At 44.1% G+C, this 17,120-nt stretch overlaps 1 protein-coding gene and 1 pseudogene across 1 annotated transcript; one reads left to right on the top strand and one right to left on the bottom strand.

Annotated features, from left to right (window-relative positions):
• Positions 1–3,689: 3,689 nt before the first annotated feature.
• On the bottom strand, positions 3,690–5,193 carry LOC140381330 (leucine-rich repeat-containing protein 14-like; annotated as a pseudogene).
• A 4,700-nt stretch (positions 5,194–9,893) lies between these two features.
• tssk6 (testis-specific serine kinase 6) lies at positions 9,894–15,061 on the top strand. The gene is made up of 2 exons (XM_072464635.1): positions 9,894–10,216; positions 14,393–15,061. Exons 1-2 carry the CDS (start codon positions 9,950–9,952, stop codon positions 15,059–15,061), a joined length of 936 nt encoding a protein of 311 aa, XP_072320736.1. The 5' UTR covers positions 9,894–9,949.
• Positions 15,062–17,120: the final 2,059 nt, after the last annotated feature.

Here is a 17,120-nt window from a genome sequence, read left to right as displayed (position 1 = left end):
TACCCAATTTCACAGGGAAACAGCAGAGCGGACAAGGCAGCCAAGGCCGCATCTTATCTCTGCAGACAAGAGCAAAATTAATATTTTGTGTCTAATAACACTTCTCTTCCAGAGTCCTTATCAGCCATGCAGGAATTCTCCACGTCAGAGGAAATCTCTGTGTGGAAGAAGGCGGGGGCTGAGAAGTGTGATGGCATTTGGGTTGGGCCTAACAAAAAAACCTGTTTACCTAAACATTTTTTCAGGCAGATGGCGCTGATCTCACATGGACGGGACCATGCGTCAAAAGGGGGGATGGTGACGGCTGTGGGACAGAATTGGTTCACGAAAGGTTTTACCTTTTATGCCCAAAAATTTTGTCAATCTTGTGCTATCTGTTTAAATAATAATCCAGGTAGAGCAAGACAAATTCCACAGGCGGCACACCCACCGCCAGAAAGACCTTTTGGGCATATGCAAATGGATTTCATTGAGCTTAATCCATCAGAAGGCAAGAAATTCTGTTTAATGTCTAAATGTGTAGCCGACAGTCACAAGCGGAGAGATTGTTATGTATGTACACACATGCCCATGGCAACCAACTCTCCACACGTGCTCCCTCTCCCTGTGCCTAATTTATCCAACATGTTACCTGGCACTCTAATTTCTAGAGATAATGTTAAACTTCTGAGTAGGATAGTTTGGTCTGCGTGGAGAGCGGTGATTCCTCTTCTCCCACGCAAGATTAAGTTCCGACCTCAGATTCACATCAGACCTCCTAAAAATGTAAAACTGGGGCCGCTTTTTGGACCAGTCCACATTCGACCTGGCTCTAAATTTACATGCTTTGCACAGACTATTGCATCCACCTTATCTATCGGTCCAGGATCTGAACTTAAACCACTCCATGTAGGGCAAATCCCTGATTTATGTTGTTCCACAGTGTATGTCCTGTGCACTTATCTGGTGAACAACACCCACTTGAACACCCACCTGAATAATTCTCAGGCGGGCCCCAAAACCACATGTGCACCTTACTACACTGTTCCGGACATTTTAGGGACCGTTCCAAAAGAGGGGTACATGTTTCTTTGTGGATATTACATGTATGAATGTCTTCCGGCGGGATGGGTTGGCCGATGCGCAGCTGTGATTCCTTCAGATCATTCATACATAATATCCAGCATACCACATCACACACCCAGGACACAAAGGGATCTGGCATCTCATGACGCTGTTTGGGGGTCTGACGTGCCAGATGACCATAAAATTTGGACTACGGGGGAAAAGGTCCTATTTGCATTGTTCCCAAGTGTGGGAGTGGGTAAATTGATGTTGCGTATGGAGACTCTTAGCTATAGATTTACTGCTTTTATAAACACAACATTAGCTACTTTCGAGGCAGAGAGAGAGGAGATGCATGCACTTCGCGCAGTAGCACTTCAAAATCGTATTGTGCTGGATCAGATAACAGCCTCCAGTGGGGGGGTGTGCACTTTACTAAAAGGGAGCTGCTGTACCTACATTCCTGCAAATGATGAGGATGGGGGTGCGATCCAACAGGGACTCGCAAACTTGACCAAACTCCGTAATCTCATGGAATCTGAAACTGTCACTGCCACTCACCCTTTTTCTGTGTTAGGATGGGCTCTTACTTCCTGGCGTGACGTGCTCATAAATTTTGGCATTATTGTAGGGGTAATCTTGATTCTGTTTTCTTGTGTTCTCCCATGTTTGTTCAAAGTGATTGATAAAATGGTTTCTGCTCAATATGTGTTTGTTCAGGTTCCAGGGCCAGATAGAGACGCGTCTAAGCAAGACACAGGCTACATTAGCGATTCAGATGATGATTCAATCATCAAGGGAATGAGACCTTAAGCCAGTAACGGTATAAACAAGAGCGGCGGCAAATAAAACTTTAAGTTTTATTAATTTCTTTTAAACTGTTTTTAAAATCACTGATTCAAAGGGAAATTGTAATGACTTAAATTAAGACAAGAGATAGACTGAAATCTTTATTTTGATGAAATTAATCAAGCATTTTTTATTTTTTTTCCTTCCAGAAGTCAGCATCAGCCTGTCCGTCCTGAGCCCCATTCACAGGGAAATTCCTCCAGGTTTCTACTTTTATCCCAAAGTGGTTTTGTAGTTTTCTCCTACTCAGGTTTTCTACTTTTATCCCAAAGAGGTTTGGTAGTTTTTTCCTGGCCGGTGGAGGGGGTCTCGGGACGGGGGAGCTGGGGTTAACTTTATTAATAATTTTTATTAATAATTTATCTAATTATTGTTATTATTCATTTTTTTGTGTTATTAATTATTAATTAATATTTTCTCTGATTGGTAATTGATTGATGATATGATATTAAACAGGGGTTTAAGATAATCAAAAGAGTGGTATTGTAATGGCAGAAAATGGGTCATGTCATGTCATTCTAATGTTGTTTTAGGCCATGACATGTCAAGGAATTAATATCTTTGTTGTTCTCCTGTGTGCAGATGGGATAAGAATATGAGGTCCTGATTATACTGAATATCTACTGTCCGGCGCCTCTTAATCATCAATTAATGCGTCAGGACCGGATTCGGTGTGGAAATGGTCTTTGATTAAACCTCTGAAGAGATGGCTGGAACCGTCACAGACGTGATAGTCTGGTCTATCTCTTTTTGAGCTGATTTGGGTTGTGATTATGTTATGTTTGTTACCACCTATAAAAGGTGTACTTTGTAAATTGTAAAGTTAGGTAGGGACAGAACGAACTTGTCTTAGGGAGAGTGAGGGTGTTTATCCACTGTGCACGTGAATAAACTTCCACCTTTTGAGAGAGACCGAGAGACTCTGTTTCTGCTTCAAGTTATTGCCTGGTTACTCTTTACTTGATCATTGTTTACAGGAAACTGCCGTAACAGTCTGTAACAGAAAAACACGTGCCAACGCGGGGTTAATCTCTAAATACGAGCAAGCATTGGCTTCTCCATGCACAATATGTGTCCTGTCCCTGGTGCTCTGTCCCTCCTCTATCCCTCCTGTCTCTCCTCTGTCCCTTCTCTGTCTCTCTTCTGTCTCTCCTTTGTCCCTCCTCTGTCTCTCCTGTCTCTCCTCTGTCCCTTCTCTGTCTCTCTTCTGTCTCTCCTTTGTCCCTCCTCTGTCTCTCCTGTCTCTCCTCTGTCTCTCCTCTGCCCCTCCTGTCTCTCCTCTGTCTCTCCTCTGTCTATCCTCTGTCCCTCCTGTCTCTCCTCTGTCTCTCCTCGTGTCTCTCCTCTGTCTCCTCTGTCTCTCCTGTCCCTCCTCTGTCTCTCCTCTGCCCCTCCTGTCTCTCCTCTGTCTCTCCTCTGTCTATCCTCTGTCCCTCCTGTCTCTCCTCTGTCTCTCCTCTTGTCTCTCCTCTGTCTCCTCTGTCTCTCCTGTCCCTCCTCTGTCTCTCCTGTCTCTCCTCTGTCCCTCCTCTGTCTTTCTTCCGTCTCTCCTCTGTCTCTCCTCTGTCCCTTCTCTGTCTCTCCTCTGTCCCTCCTCTGTCTCTCCGTCCCTCCTCTGTGTATTACTCAGGACACAAGTTGAAAAGACAAACGCAGTAAGAAAAGAAGCTAACCCTGTGTGTCTGCAAATATCATGAGCAGTGCAGTTATTAAGCATTATTTCCCTAGCGTTTGTTTAAGTAAGGCACAATCTTTGCAATAGTAACTCACACTTAATCACCCTCATAGTATACACTGCAGACTGTAATCTGAAACATGAGAAAATCAAATTGCAAATCTGTAAACACTTGTGTTATGGACATACCTTTATGCCTGATTGATTTTTCAAGCTTTTATCGTAAGTGAAAAAGTCACATGTGAGAAGAAGGTCAGAACGCCCATTTTCCATGAGTACTCTGTTGAGCTGTGGCGTAGTCGTGTTTATCACTGTCGCCTCATCCAGTGGCCAGCCTAAAAGCTGAGCACTGGAGGGAAGGTCCGGGAGGCCTGACAGGTAATCCTCCAGTGGGTATGGGTATAATAACCGACGAAGACTGCGCATCCTCACAGCAGTTTTTACCAAGTCCATAAGACCAGACATGGAGAATGGGTTGAGAGCAAAAGCCAAGATTTTCAGTGCAATGCAACATTCCAGAGAAGGCAGAAAGACACCCAACAGGTGGTCAGCCAGGTCACAGCCACTCAAAGAAAGGTGCTGCAAGCAGCTGGATGCCTGGGAGAGAAGGCTTCGCACAGAGGGCACTGTGGTTTCATCCAGCTGGTTCTGACTCAAGTCCAGCTGTTGGAGAGTTGATGCATGATGGCTGCGGGGCAGATAGGCCAGGTCTGCAGGGCTTAGGCTCAAACATGGAAGTTCAAGTCTCACTAAAGGTTGAGGCAAAGAACTAAGCAGCACTCGAAGTTGACCAGGCAGCTGTAGTTCAGTGAGGCAAAGACATTTAAGGTGTAGGAGCTGTGTCAGACTATGTGAAATGTTTCTTAGTGCCTCTTCATGTCTATGATGGTCTCTTCGGAGTTCAAAATTATGGTAGTGCAAGCGAAGAGATTCAAGTGCAGGGAAGGTTGAAAAGAGAGGCATGAGCTCTGCTAAGTCAGCCACTCCAAAACTGCTGAAGCTCACATCTATCCCCAAAATAAACTGGCGAGGCAGCATATTAAGTAGGGTCAGGATTTTTGGTAAAGAAATGTCTTTAATGCGGAGATATCTACACAAACACAACTCCAGGTTTCGACATTGACTAAAAGATCAGCTCTCACATGCACCAAAACATTGAAATCATTATCATGAGAAACCATTCTAGGGTCGAAATATGAATCTTTCTGCAGAGTCGAGAACCTCTTTCTCAGTTTCCTCTTAGCTTCAGCTTCAACAACAATACTGAACAGAGCATGTGTCAGGGACCAGGCACCCCACCTTTCCTCGTCTTCTTGCTGTCCATAAAGATCTAGCAGCTGTAGGACACTCCTCTGATCTGAGAGTCCCCTGACAACAGCCATTAATAGCGCTTTTTTGCACAGTTCATCAATGAATGTCGACCCCGCTTCACTACGTCCGACACGCAGGGTTCGGTAGGGCCACTGCACAACCAGTTTCCATACAACCAGTGGTCTGTTGCAGCTGAAAGCGGACTCCAAGAGCACTGTGTACAGTTCTCTAGGGATCCATTTCAGCCAGAAAGGCGAAAAACTGGGGTGAACTATAACTTCAGGGGCACAAAGGCTTACTAAAGAACGAACCATTGAAGCTGAAGTTATATCAAAACTACCTTTAACAAAGCTGTATCAACGTAGATCAGTGTGCGTCTTATTTGCGGGTAGAAATTCCAATGAAATATGAACATGTAATCTTCTTCTTTGGCGTGTACCCAAATGTTACATTACCGCCACCTACTGTAGTTGTACATCTTAGACTTTATCTTCTTCTTCCTTGGTGATTTATGGCGGTTGGTAAACAAATGTTGCAGTTGGTATCCAAGTGTTACATTACCATCACCTACTGCAGTTGTACAGCTTAGACTTTAGATGTTAGACATTAGCCATAGACATTTAGATGTTTAGACATCAGACGTAGATTTTACATTAGACCTCAGACTTTCTTCTTCTTCTTCTTCTTCTTCTTCGATTTATGGCGGCTGGTATCCAAATGTTATTACTGCCAGAATATGGATGTTATAAACTGCGCTGCTCAGACTCAAAAGAGAACTGAAAGGATCAGGATAATTGCTAAAGCTGCAGGAAGATTCCTTGGAACAAAAGAGCTAGAATGGGCAGAAATAGAATAATAGAATAGAATGAGAGTCGGAGTGACGGAGGTCTACTTTTGGGGAGTCAGAGTGATCAGAGTAAAGAACTGGAGGTGGGCGTGGTCTCCTGTCCTCGCCCAGTCTAGTAGACGCACGGCTGCCAAGCAACGACATCAGTGGAAATATCAAAGCCTAAAGAATCAAGCCTAAAGAATAAAGCTGTACCGCGGAAGCACCAAACATCAAAGAAGGAGAGGAAGATGAAGAAGAGTCAGCCCTGGAATAAAGCCGATTGGACTCGTGTTGAGGACAGATCAACAGGCAAAACACCAAAGACCGGATACCAACTGATGCCAAAGGCGAAGAAGAAGTATATCAATGCAGGTCCATTAATGCCCATTTTGGAGGCTTGCACAGGATACGACACGGACAGCTGTGTCCTGCAGAAGTTCTCTGACGACTCTGCCATCATCGGACTCATCACGGACGACGATGATGCGGAGTACAGGGGACTGGCACAGGACTTTGTGGACTGGTGTCAGCGGAACCACCTCCTCATCAGTCTGAGGAATAAAGTCTGGCGGTAATGCAACAATTGGATGCCAACCGCCATAAAACAACAACAACAACAACAACTATTCTACGACAAGTCACAAAGACATATCATGACCTCATGGGCTTTGTAACACCAAAGCAATGGAAGGAGTACTTTTACGGACTACGACAGTCTGAGGACTACGACAAAGTCTGAGGAATAAAGTCTGGCGGTAATGCAACAATTGGATGCCAACCGCCATAAAACAACAACAACAACAACAACAACAACCTCCTCATCAACGCGGGGAAGACCAAGGAGATGGTGGTGGACTTCCGCAGATGCCACCCCACTGCCCCCTCACCAGTGAACATCCAGGGAAGGGACATTGAGAGAGTGGACTCATACAAGTACCTGGGTGTTCATCTGAACCACAAACTGGACTGGACTCACAACACAGACGCACTGTACAGGAAGAGCCAGAGTCGGCTCTACCTCCTGAGGAGACTCAGGTCTTTTGGATTGACAGGGCCACTCCTGAAGACCTTCTACGACTCTGTGGTGGCATCAGCCCTCCTGTACGGTGTGACCTGCTGGAGCAGCAGCATCACAGAGAGGGAGAGGAGAAAGCTGGACAAAGTCATCAAGAAGTCCAGCTCCGTCCTGGGCTGTGCTCTGGGACAGAAGGGTCCTGGCTAGATTCACATCTATGCTGGACCATGAGTCTCACCCTCTGCAGGACACTCTGTCCGCTCTGGAGAGCAGCTTCAGTGAGAGAATGATCCACCCTCGCTGTGTGAAGGAGAGGTTTCGCAGGTCTTTCCTTCCTGCTGCTGTCAGACTTTATAACAAACACTGTTAGTCCTGAACACTCGCAATACTGTCATATTCATGTGCAATTACTGTCGTGATTCATGTGCAATTAGTGCAATTCATGTGCAATTACTGTGCAATTACTGTCGTGACACATATTCATGTGCAATTACTGTCGTGATCACATGCAATGGTATTTATTTATTTATTTTATCTTTAATATTTTTCCCCTCCATCCCTTGTTGGGAAATGGAAGGTTTTGTCTATAGGAGTTTTTGTTTATAAGAGATCTTCGATTGAGAGTGTTTTTCAAACTTCCTATAAGCTATCTGTTCTTTTCCTCTGTATCTACCTCTGTATCTACCTGCGTTGCAACAATGAAATTTCCCCATGAGTGGACAATAAAGGATTATCTTAATAATGCGTCCTTTAAGGAGTGGAATCCGTTTGCATTGACAAAGAGTCCATGTAAGGTGGTGGGAGAGATCAAGGATGCGAGAGTCCTTAGGGATGGCTCGCTGCTGGTTATGTGCAAAGACGCGGCTCAGCAAAGAAAAGCGATTGGGATTAAAAGTATGGATGGAAAGAACATTCTTGTTTCGGACGCTGAAAGAAACACGGTCAGAAGAATTCTCACAGGCGGTGACTGTGGATGACGTAAAGAAAAGTTTAACTGGAGCTAAGGTAGTGGATGCTAGGCGGTTGAAAGTAACCCAGTTTGGAGAAAGATGTGACAGCCTGTCGGTAATGGTAACACTTGAAGGGAAGTGCCTGCCTAGTGAGGTGTTCATTGGGTACATGTTCTGCCGCCCCTGCGTTGCTTTATGTGCCAGCGTTTTGGGCATATTGCAGCGGTCTGCAGAGGGAAGCAAAGACGTGGTAAATGTGCAGGAGATCACGAGTATGGGAAGTGTGACGAAGGAGTGTTGTAACTGTGGGGAAGAACATAGCTCTGCCTACGGGGATGCAAGTTTAGCAAAAGAGCTAATGAGGTTCAGAAAATGAAAGTCTCTCAAGGTATATCCTATGCGGATGCAGTCAAGAAAGTGTCAAGTAACGAGGTTAAAGTAAATACAGAGAGAGGAGCCAGCGCTGCTCCCAGCCAGCGTTGCTCCCAAGAAGTGTGAAGGTTCCAAGTGAGGAGGTTCCAGAATGAATGAGAATACCCTGTTTGTGGATAGAGAGGATTTTGTGCTCTTTATGGTGGATGTTATAAACTGTGCTGCTCAAACTCAAAAGAGAACTGAAAGGATCAGGATCATTGCTAAAGCTGCAGGAAGATTCCTTGGAACAAAAGAGCTTGAATGGGCAGAAATAGAAAACAGGCTAAAGGCGCGTGACGGAGGTCTACTTTTGGGGAATCAGACTGATCAGAGTGAAGAACTGGAGGGGGGGACGGTCTCCTGTCCTCGCCTAGTCTAGTAGATGCACGGCTGCCACGCAACAACATCAGTGGAAATATCAAAGCCTAAAGAATGAAGCCTAAAGAATAAAGCTGTACGGCGGAAGCACCGAACAGCAAAGAAGGAGAGAAAGATGAAGGAGAGTCAGTCCTGGAATAGTCGGACTCTGAAAAATTAAGTCTAATGAATAAAGTCTGGCAGTAATGTAACACTTGGATACCAACCGCCATAAAACAATAACCACAGCCCACGTATTCCAAGCACATGAGATCATCGTCTTCTTCCTCCTCCTCGGCCCTCCACAGCGGCCGGCATCCAAACGCCACCCACCGCCACCCACCACAGCAGTTCAACACACCCCAACTCTCTAAACGTCTACCCAACCCTGTGTTATATAGGTAAGCAACTACAGCCTTACACAAACCTGCCTTACACACACCCTGTGACTGGAATGTAAGAATATTCCTCAGATTTAATTCCTGCCTATTATTCTGAAACCACAAGGCCAACCCGGTCCTTTCTCTTTCACAAGCCGCACAGCAAATCAGCACGTCCTCGACAGTCTCTGGCTCTTGAAAGTGATTACACAGACCGGTCGGATGCTTGCCTATCCCACTCAGTGACCAATTGAGTCCAGTATGGTCCATCCTCATTCGAGGAAAGGCCCACTTCTTCTTCTTTGGTAAACAGTATCCAGTTGTTACACTACGTTAGACGTTAGACCCCCCTAGAAGTGAAGAGTGATGCGTGCCGTGATAGAACACATGTGCCGTCATAAAGCATATGCAAAAAGAATACGGAATGTGGAAAAGCGAATTCCTTTCCGTTTTGATCCCATGGGCTTTGAAGACAATAAAACAAATGCGTAAGCAACGCATGTCCGTCTAAACCACCATGAAACACCGAAGACAAAGAAAGTCTAAGATGTACAATTACAGTAGGTGAGGGTAATGTTAAAACACCATAAAACACCAATGAAATAGAAGAAGTTGATCTTCTGTCCAAATTAAATCCAGTAGGTGACTTTTTCGGCTGCCAACCACCATTAAAAGTAACACAACAACAACAACAACAATGCGAGCAATTAAGATAATACTCTGGCACAGCATGCTGAATTAATTAAACCCCAGCCTTCAACTCAAGACAATCTTGACCTCCCATTCAATCTATTTGAGTTGAGAAGGGTGCTTTCTAAGGCAAGACAAACAACTCAAGTAGGTGGCGGTAAATGCACCTTTTCGGCTGCCACAACGCCATTAAAAGTAACAGTCTGTGTGTCACGGTCGTGGACCCGCAGGGATGAAAGTGACGAGAAGTAACGCAAGTGCGTCTTCTCGTTGAAATGCATATTTACAGCAGTGAAGCGCCAATTCTGCACTGTCCCAGAGGCTGTGGAGGGGGGCGTGGATACTTGTTTTAATCTTCCAAGGGGGGTGCGCCAAAAAAGGTGCAGAAGCTCTGGCGTATAAAGTTTGTGCTACATCTGGTCGCATTTGGTCTTCATGAGTTTAGGTGCAAAGGACAAACTGTTCATGGAGAAAAATGGACTGACCTTCCAGAGGAGCCTTGGAGAGGGACGATACGGCAAAGTGGTGAAAGCCTACTCCTGCCGCACGAGACAGAACTATGCTGTGAAGATCATCGACGCGAAAACTGTAGAGAAAAGTTACCTAAGCAAGTTTCTGTCTCGAGAATTAGAAATAATAAAATGTCTTAAGCATCCAAATGTCATCAAGACATATAATGTATTTGAACAGAGCAGCAGCAAGGTAAGAGCAACTTTATATTACATGCAAATATATTTCACTATGGGATTTTGTCATTTACCTACCATTTACCTGTACCTGTATTTACCTGTACCTCATTTTTGACGCTTTTTTACATTTATAACATAAAATACATGATCAGTGACATGTTTTAAAACACATTTACAGTAAACATTTGCAAAGGGGAAAATGCAAAATTAAATTGTACATATTATTTAAGTGACATGCAAAGAGCAGAATCTGATGTGAGTAATGGGAGTGACCACAATCTGAAATAAATTGTTTAGTATAGTCTTTATTTATCAGGGACCAGGTTAAAATGCATTAATATTACTAAAGAAAAGATGATCTGGCCCTGATTAGTACTTTTTATTTTTTAAACTCTCTACTTTTATAAGCTTAAAACAGACCCAAATGGCGGTGCTGAAGTGCAGTCAAACCTCTGCTAAACAAAATTTTAAGAATGATTCACTGTATTGTTCATGTCTGAGACCGAAACATTTTTGAACACCCCTGGTTCAGTTATTAATCATTTTAAATAGGGTTTTAGAAAATTAAATTGTCAAAACATTTAATTTTAATCAGTTTGAATGTGTAGATTGAGAAGCTATAATTCCTTGCAAATACCACAGGGAAGTGAGGCTTTGTTGTTGTGTTACATTTAATGGCGGTTGGCAGGCAACTGAAAAGGTGCTTTTACCATCACCTATTGTAGTTGTACATCTTTAAAGTATGTCATTTATGCTTTACCATTAAAACAAAGGAGAAAGAGAAAGAGAAAGAGAAAGAGAAAGAGAAAGAGAAAGAGAAAGAGAAAGAGAAAGAGAAAGAGAAAAAGAGAGGGTTCCGGAAGTAAGGGCATGTTCTCCCTCCTGTCCACGTGTTCTCGGGCAAGACTCTTTACACTCCTCGTCTGTGTGCGTCTGTTGGAGTGACATTGTTATTGGTGGAAAGGCTGTACATTAATGATCAAACTGGCAGTCATTTTTCCATGGTGCGCCACAGAGCAGACATGACAATACAACAGAAAGGCCTTCCATCCATCCATCTCCTTCCGATTATCCGGAGCCAGGTCACGAGGGCAGCAGTCTAAGCAGGACTCCCAAACTTCCCTCTCCCCAGGCACTTCCTTCAACTCCTCCGGGGGGATCCCAAGGCGTTCCCAGGGCCAGACGAGAGACATAGTCCCTCCAGCGTGTCCTGGTGTATAAAGACGACTCGGGACACGAGAGACTCACGTCTGGAAGCCGTTTACTCAATAACCGGAAGTCTTAACAACATGTATGCAAAGCATTCTGAAAACAGTAGTCTACCGCTACACCTGGGTGTAGCCCTCCCAGAGGCGCCCAGGAGGCATCCGGAACAGATGCCCAAGCCACTTCAGCTGGCTCCTCTTGACATGGAGGGGCAGCGGCTTTGCTCCGAGCTCCTTCTGTGTGACTGAGCTCCTCACCCTATCTCTAAGGGAGCGCCCAGCCACCCTGCGAAGGAAACTTATTTTGACTGCTTGTACCCACGATCTTGTCCTTTCGGTCATTACTTAAAGCTAACGACCATAGATGAGGGCAGGAAGGTAGATTGACCAGTAAAGAGAGTTTTTCGGGGTTTTTGCATCTGCGACATCACAAGCTGCGGTACGCCTGGCCCGCCGATACCTGTCAAGGGCCTCGTTTGTCCTACAAGCCAAATAGGCCTGATAGGCCTCCTTCTTCAGCCTGACAGCATCCCTTACTTCGCACCTGAGACCTTGTAACCACAGCTCCTAGCATTGACAATGGAGGTCGAGAACATAGTCCACTCAGACAGAATGTCTCCAGCATCCCCCAGGATCTGGGAGAAGTTCTCGTGGAGGAGTGAGTTGAAGACGGTGCTGACAGAGGGCTCTCCAAGACATTCCCAACAGACCCTCACAATGCGCATGGGCCTGCCAAGCAATGTTCCCTATTCTCCATGTGTCTGAGCAAACACACAAACTCCCTGAGCGGCCCCTTGGACCACCGTGAGCAACATCAGACGTGTACACTGTGGTCACGCCAGTATCACATCTGAGTTGTATGATATCCTACTATATAATGTAGGATATCTGAAGGAGCTGAATATAATAGCTGAAATTAATACAAAAATCATATATTTTTTACATACATGGGCCATTCATTAATGTATGAATGGCCCATGTTTAGACAGCTCTGGACAAGAGACCTGCACGGGACGGTCTTTAAATAAACTGAATTGAACTAATCCCACTAAAACTGTTCAAAGGGAGAAATGGATGAAAAATCAAAAAGCTCATTCACAGACTGCGCTGCAGTCACGCCTCTCGCATCATTCAAAAAGTTTCACCAGCATTGTTCTACTTACATGGTCCAAGTGTCCTGTGATAAAACATCCACCTGACGCAGAGCTCTCCTCCTCCTGAGGACGGACAGGCAAATCCGCCAGATCCTGCAGCATTTGACCCGTGGGCAATCCCCTCGAGTCAGGGCCAACACGCCTAAGGCAGGGGCCGACTACCGACTGCTGCTTACCTCTACAGCTCGGCCCACAACGAGCCATTTACCCATCAGCCCATCGGGAAAATCCCCGTATGCCAGCCCAGTCAATCACTGAATCACATTGTACACATTAACATTTGTATGTGCGCAGAAGAGATTTTCTGGAACAGTGCTGCCAAGTCTGTCCGGCTTCCTCCTCCGCCAGTGGATCCAAGTCACCACCAGGTGGTGATCGGTTGATAGCTCTGCCCCTCTCTTCCCCCGAGAATCCAAGGCACATGGAGGTCAGATGATACATCAACAAATTTGATCATTGATCTCCGGCCTAGGGTGTCCTGGTGCCACGTACACTGATGGACGCCCTTGTGCTTGAACATGGCACAGAAGTCCAATAACTGAACACCGCACGGGTTCAGATCAGGGAGGCCGTTCTTCCTGATCACCCCTCTCCAGGTGTCACTGTCATTGCCCAAAATGGCGTGGGTGTTGAAGTCCCCCGGCAGATTAATGGAGTCCCCAGTCGGTGTACTGTCCAGTACCCCTCCCAGGGACAGCAAGAAGGCCGGTACTCGGGCCGCAGGCCGACACAGCAGTGAGAGACCTGTTCCCAAGTAACACGTGGAAACACCTTATCAGCAAAGAAAGTTCCTAGTTTGTGATTCTTGTTTTCATTCACTGACAATGGCAATAAAACATTTTCTGATTCTGATTCTGACAATAACGCACCAAAGATAACATCACAAATCTTATTCTTTAATAAGTGAACTTTAGGAAAGGCAGCTGACTAAACATATTTTATTATCGTATTCTCTGTAACACCTCAGTTTTGTGGAAATACTGTTAGGTTTAATGTTTAATGTCTTGTAATGTCAAGTACTCAATGTGTGAAGGGTTAACGTTTTTTTACTTGCCTTAGGACGATTGATACAGTTTTGCTTTTGTGCTCTGCATATTTGTTAAAGCTGTTGCTGACACATTGATTAATATGTACTGTCCTAATTCCAATAATTAAATAAATACATAATAATATACAATACAATACAATAATACAATTGAATCATATTAAATCATATTAAAAAAACATAAAATAAAGATTGCCCCTTGAGATGCATCATCAAAAACGTAACATACACAGCAAGTTACAGCCACATATGACCACCGACAATCACAAAATACAAACACAAGACTCTTCACCCCACTCCCCTGAGTTCCTCCAAATGAACGGTATATACTGACGTGCACAGTCATCGTGCAGAACCATGGCGTCTTACCACAAAAACACTTTAATACTTAGGATGTAGTCACACTTGTCTTTATCTGCAAGACAACTTGAACTCGGGTCCAGTTGAATTGGTGAACAATCAATATAAACAGCAGCAATTTGGCTGCGCTATCTACAAACGTCCAAGCTCATGTTTTGATTTTGCTACCTCATTCAAATGAATGGGATATAACGTCTATATCAGTACCAGGCAGTGTGCTCAGCTGTGTCAGTCCTGGAAGGGTCTAAAAGAGAATTATAAACACTTGAGTTGTCAAGTGTCAAAAAGTCAGTTATCAAATTGGTATTCAGAATTCCAAATAATACCTGACATGTCATGATATTATGCGTTACAATCATTAATATGAATTCTGTTAATATTTTCAAATCAAAATACATTAAACGTTCTCTCTCGTGTATTTGCAGGTGTTCGTGGTGATGGAGCTGTGTGTGAACGGGAACCTCTCCGAGTACATGAAGACTGAAGGCCCGCTGTCGGAGGAGCGCAGCAGACAGCTCTTAGTTCAGCTCTGTGCCGCCATCCAGTACCTCCACAGCATCAGTGTGGCGCACCGAGACCTCAAGTGTGAAAACCTGCTCCTGGACCGAAAGAACCAACTCAAAGTGTGCGACTTTGGCATGAGCAAGAGGCTGACCTACACCGACGGTCAACTGGACCTGAGCCACACGTTCTGCGGCACGAACGCCTACGCCCCGCCGGAAATACTGCGCAGCATGCCGTACAACCCCGCCGTGGCTGATGTGTGGAGCATGGGCGTGATCCTGTATGAAATGCTCTACAACATACTTCCATTCTTCTCCATGAACGTTACAAAGATGGTGCGGCTTCAACTGCGGCACAGCATAAACTTTCCAGACTCGCCCCACGTCTCGCCTCCAGCTGTGGCTTTGATTCTGAGCATGCTTCACCCGGACACGGAGCATCGGATACAAGTAGACAGCATCCTCCAGAGTCGCTGGATGACAGAGGGCACTGAGGAGTCGCCACTTTCCGCAGTAGAACCAGGACAGAAGACCGGTGAAGATGCTGACGATGTTGCAAAGTTGTTGTCAGATCGTCAATGTGATTGTTAGATTTGCATAGTAAAGTTAAAATTAGTGGATTACATTTGTTACTTCCCTTGAGTTTAATCAAGCTCAAAATCGTTCTTTGGTTTTAACTGACATTTATTTCGGACAGGAGACTTCAACATGTCTTAACATGTGAATGATGCCCCACAAATGCTTACAAAGCCCGTCAGAACGAAAAATAATAATGAATGAAAATAAACACAGAACACATAAATAAAGTGTACCTTCACATTTTTATTCTAATTCGCTAATAACACATTCATAAAATCACGCAGCTTCACTGGTTTGGAGACAACGGTAGGTAAATTAACATGACCTCACAAAACAAAACAACTCAAAGTCACCTTGTTGGCCTCATTCACTCAAAGGGAATAAAGTTGACACTTTAACATCATCAGACACCACGGAGCAGCACCTCGTGTGGCTCTTCAGTAACCAAGCAGTGTACAAGCAAAAAATGTCCCCTGAGCAACATTAAAGCAGAACAAATAACGGTTCCCCCTCCATGCGTGTGTTTCCACTAATTTAACATAAAACAAATTACAATTAATTTAGAGAATTACTTATTTATTGCTTCTTGTTGCTCTTTAATATTTGACTATTCATTGCGTTTTTAAACTGAAGATTACAAATATGAACTTAAATGTATGAGAGTTGTCTATGACAGCAAAATGGGTTATTGATATTATTGAAAATGCATGTGAACCAAAGCAGAAAAGAGAAGGCACGAAGAGAGTTTTGGGGCTGAATTGCGAGATTGATCTCCCCTTTTTTTCCTTTTTTTTCCCTTTTTTCTTTTTTTAACATATAAAAAGTTGTTTACTGTAGTTTTTTGTGTCGTCTTCAGAGCAGTTTTTGCCATTGTCGCACCACATACTTTTTAGTCGACCAACAATGTCTTTAGTCGACAACCGCCTTGCTTTATATAATATATTAAAGATGGCAAATCATGAGGTCCAGAACTTAAGTTTCCAATAATAATTATGATTATAATAACATTTGAAAATGTTTGTAGAAATCTGAATCGACTCAAGGTGAGTATTGACTGATAAAAAATGGAAGAAAAAAACATTGCAATTGAGATAAAGATTTGCTCATTTCTGTTGTGCACATTTTAGCCCGAGAGATATTGAAGACATGAAGATGGAATGTGTTTCTGAACAAGTCTAAAGTTTAGACTGGAGTTTACAGTTTACAGGTTTTAATAAGACAGTATATTTTGTTGTTTGCAAAGGACTTAAATAAATGCAGTTTTTGCAATTGGACCATTCAGACTGTTTTTTAAATTTTCTTTCTATAGATCTTGCAGCGCTAGTGTTTATTACTCACAGTAAAGCGGTCCAGGGTTTCTTTCCTGCTCCTGCACATGGTTGAGGTCCTTCTTTCTGCATAGGTTTCCTCCTGGAGATCAGGTTTTTTAGGTAAATTCTCTTGCATTAAAGTGGAATCAATGCAAATATTTAACTGTGTGCAGGTCAGTTTTGTTCAATGAACGCGTTCATAATTTTGGTGAACGTGAACTGAAAGTACTGTATTACTGCCAACGAACGATACTGGGAACGCGTTCCATCTGGTGTCTGTCATCGGCACGTTCATTCTTTTTAATTTTGTTCAATAAGGTGTCAGATTTCTAGAGACTTCCGGGCGAAAAAATACACTGTTATGTTGCCCAACCAGAGCCTATGCCTGGCAAGTGTGAGAGCTCCGAAGATGTAGAGGCCGCTATTGCAGACGCATAGAGATTTCGCGTGTCGCACCGCACTGCGCATGTGCATCAAAACAAAGCAACACAGCAACAGAGCAGCAGGAGTCGCCCTATGTGAGTTTTATGATAAGGTCGGTGAGAATGGGAACAATCTAACATTTCTGTGCAAACTTTGCCCAGCAAGTTTTCCCTCATGTTTTTGAGAATAGATTGTGGGGTTGAAAGCTGCTACTGCTGCTAGTGTGGACTGGACAGCAACACATGGGGGAAGTCTGTCCCTTCAATGTGAATGTAAATCCTGGTTGGGTAAGGATTCAAAATTGGATATGAAGATCTGACACATTTTTTCAGCATTAA

Source organism: Eucyclogobius newberryi, unplaced genomic scaffold (genome assembly GCF_026437365.1).
Source record: "Eucyclogobius newberryi isolate DKJ021-1_F unplaced genomic scaffold, fEucNew1.0.hap1 SCAF_5, whole genome shotgun sequence".
NCBI classification, from domain to species: Eukaryota; Metazoa; Chordata; class Actinopteri; order Gobiiformes; family Gobiidae; genus Eucyclogobius; species Eucyclogobius newberryi.
The sequence above is the reverse complement of the archived record's forward strand: the minus strand, read 5'-3'. Positions and strand labels throughout refer to the sequence as shown.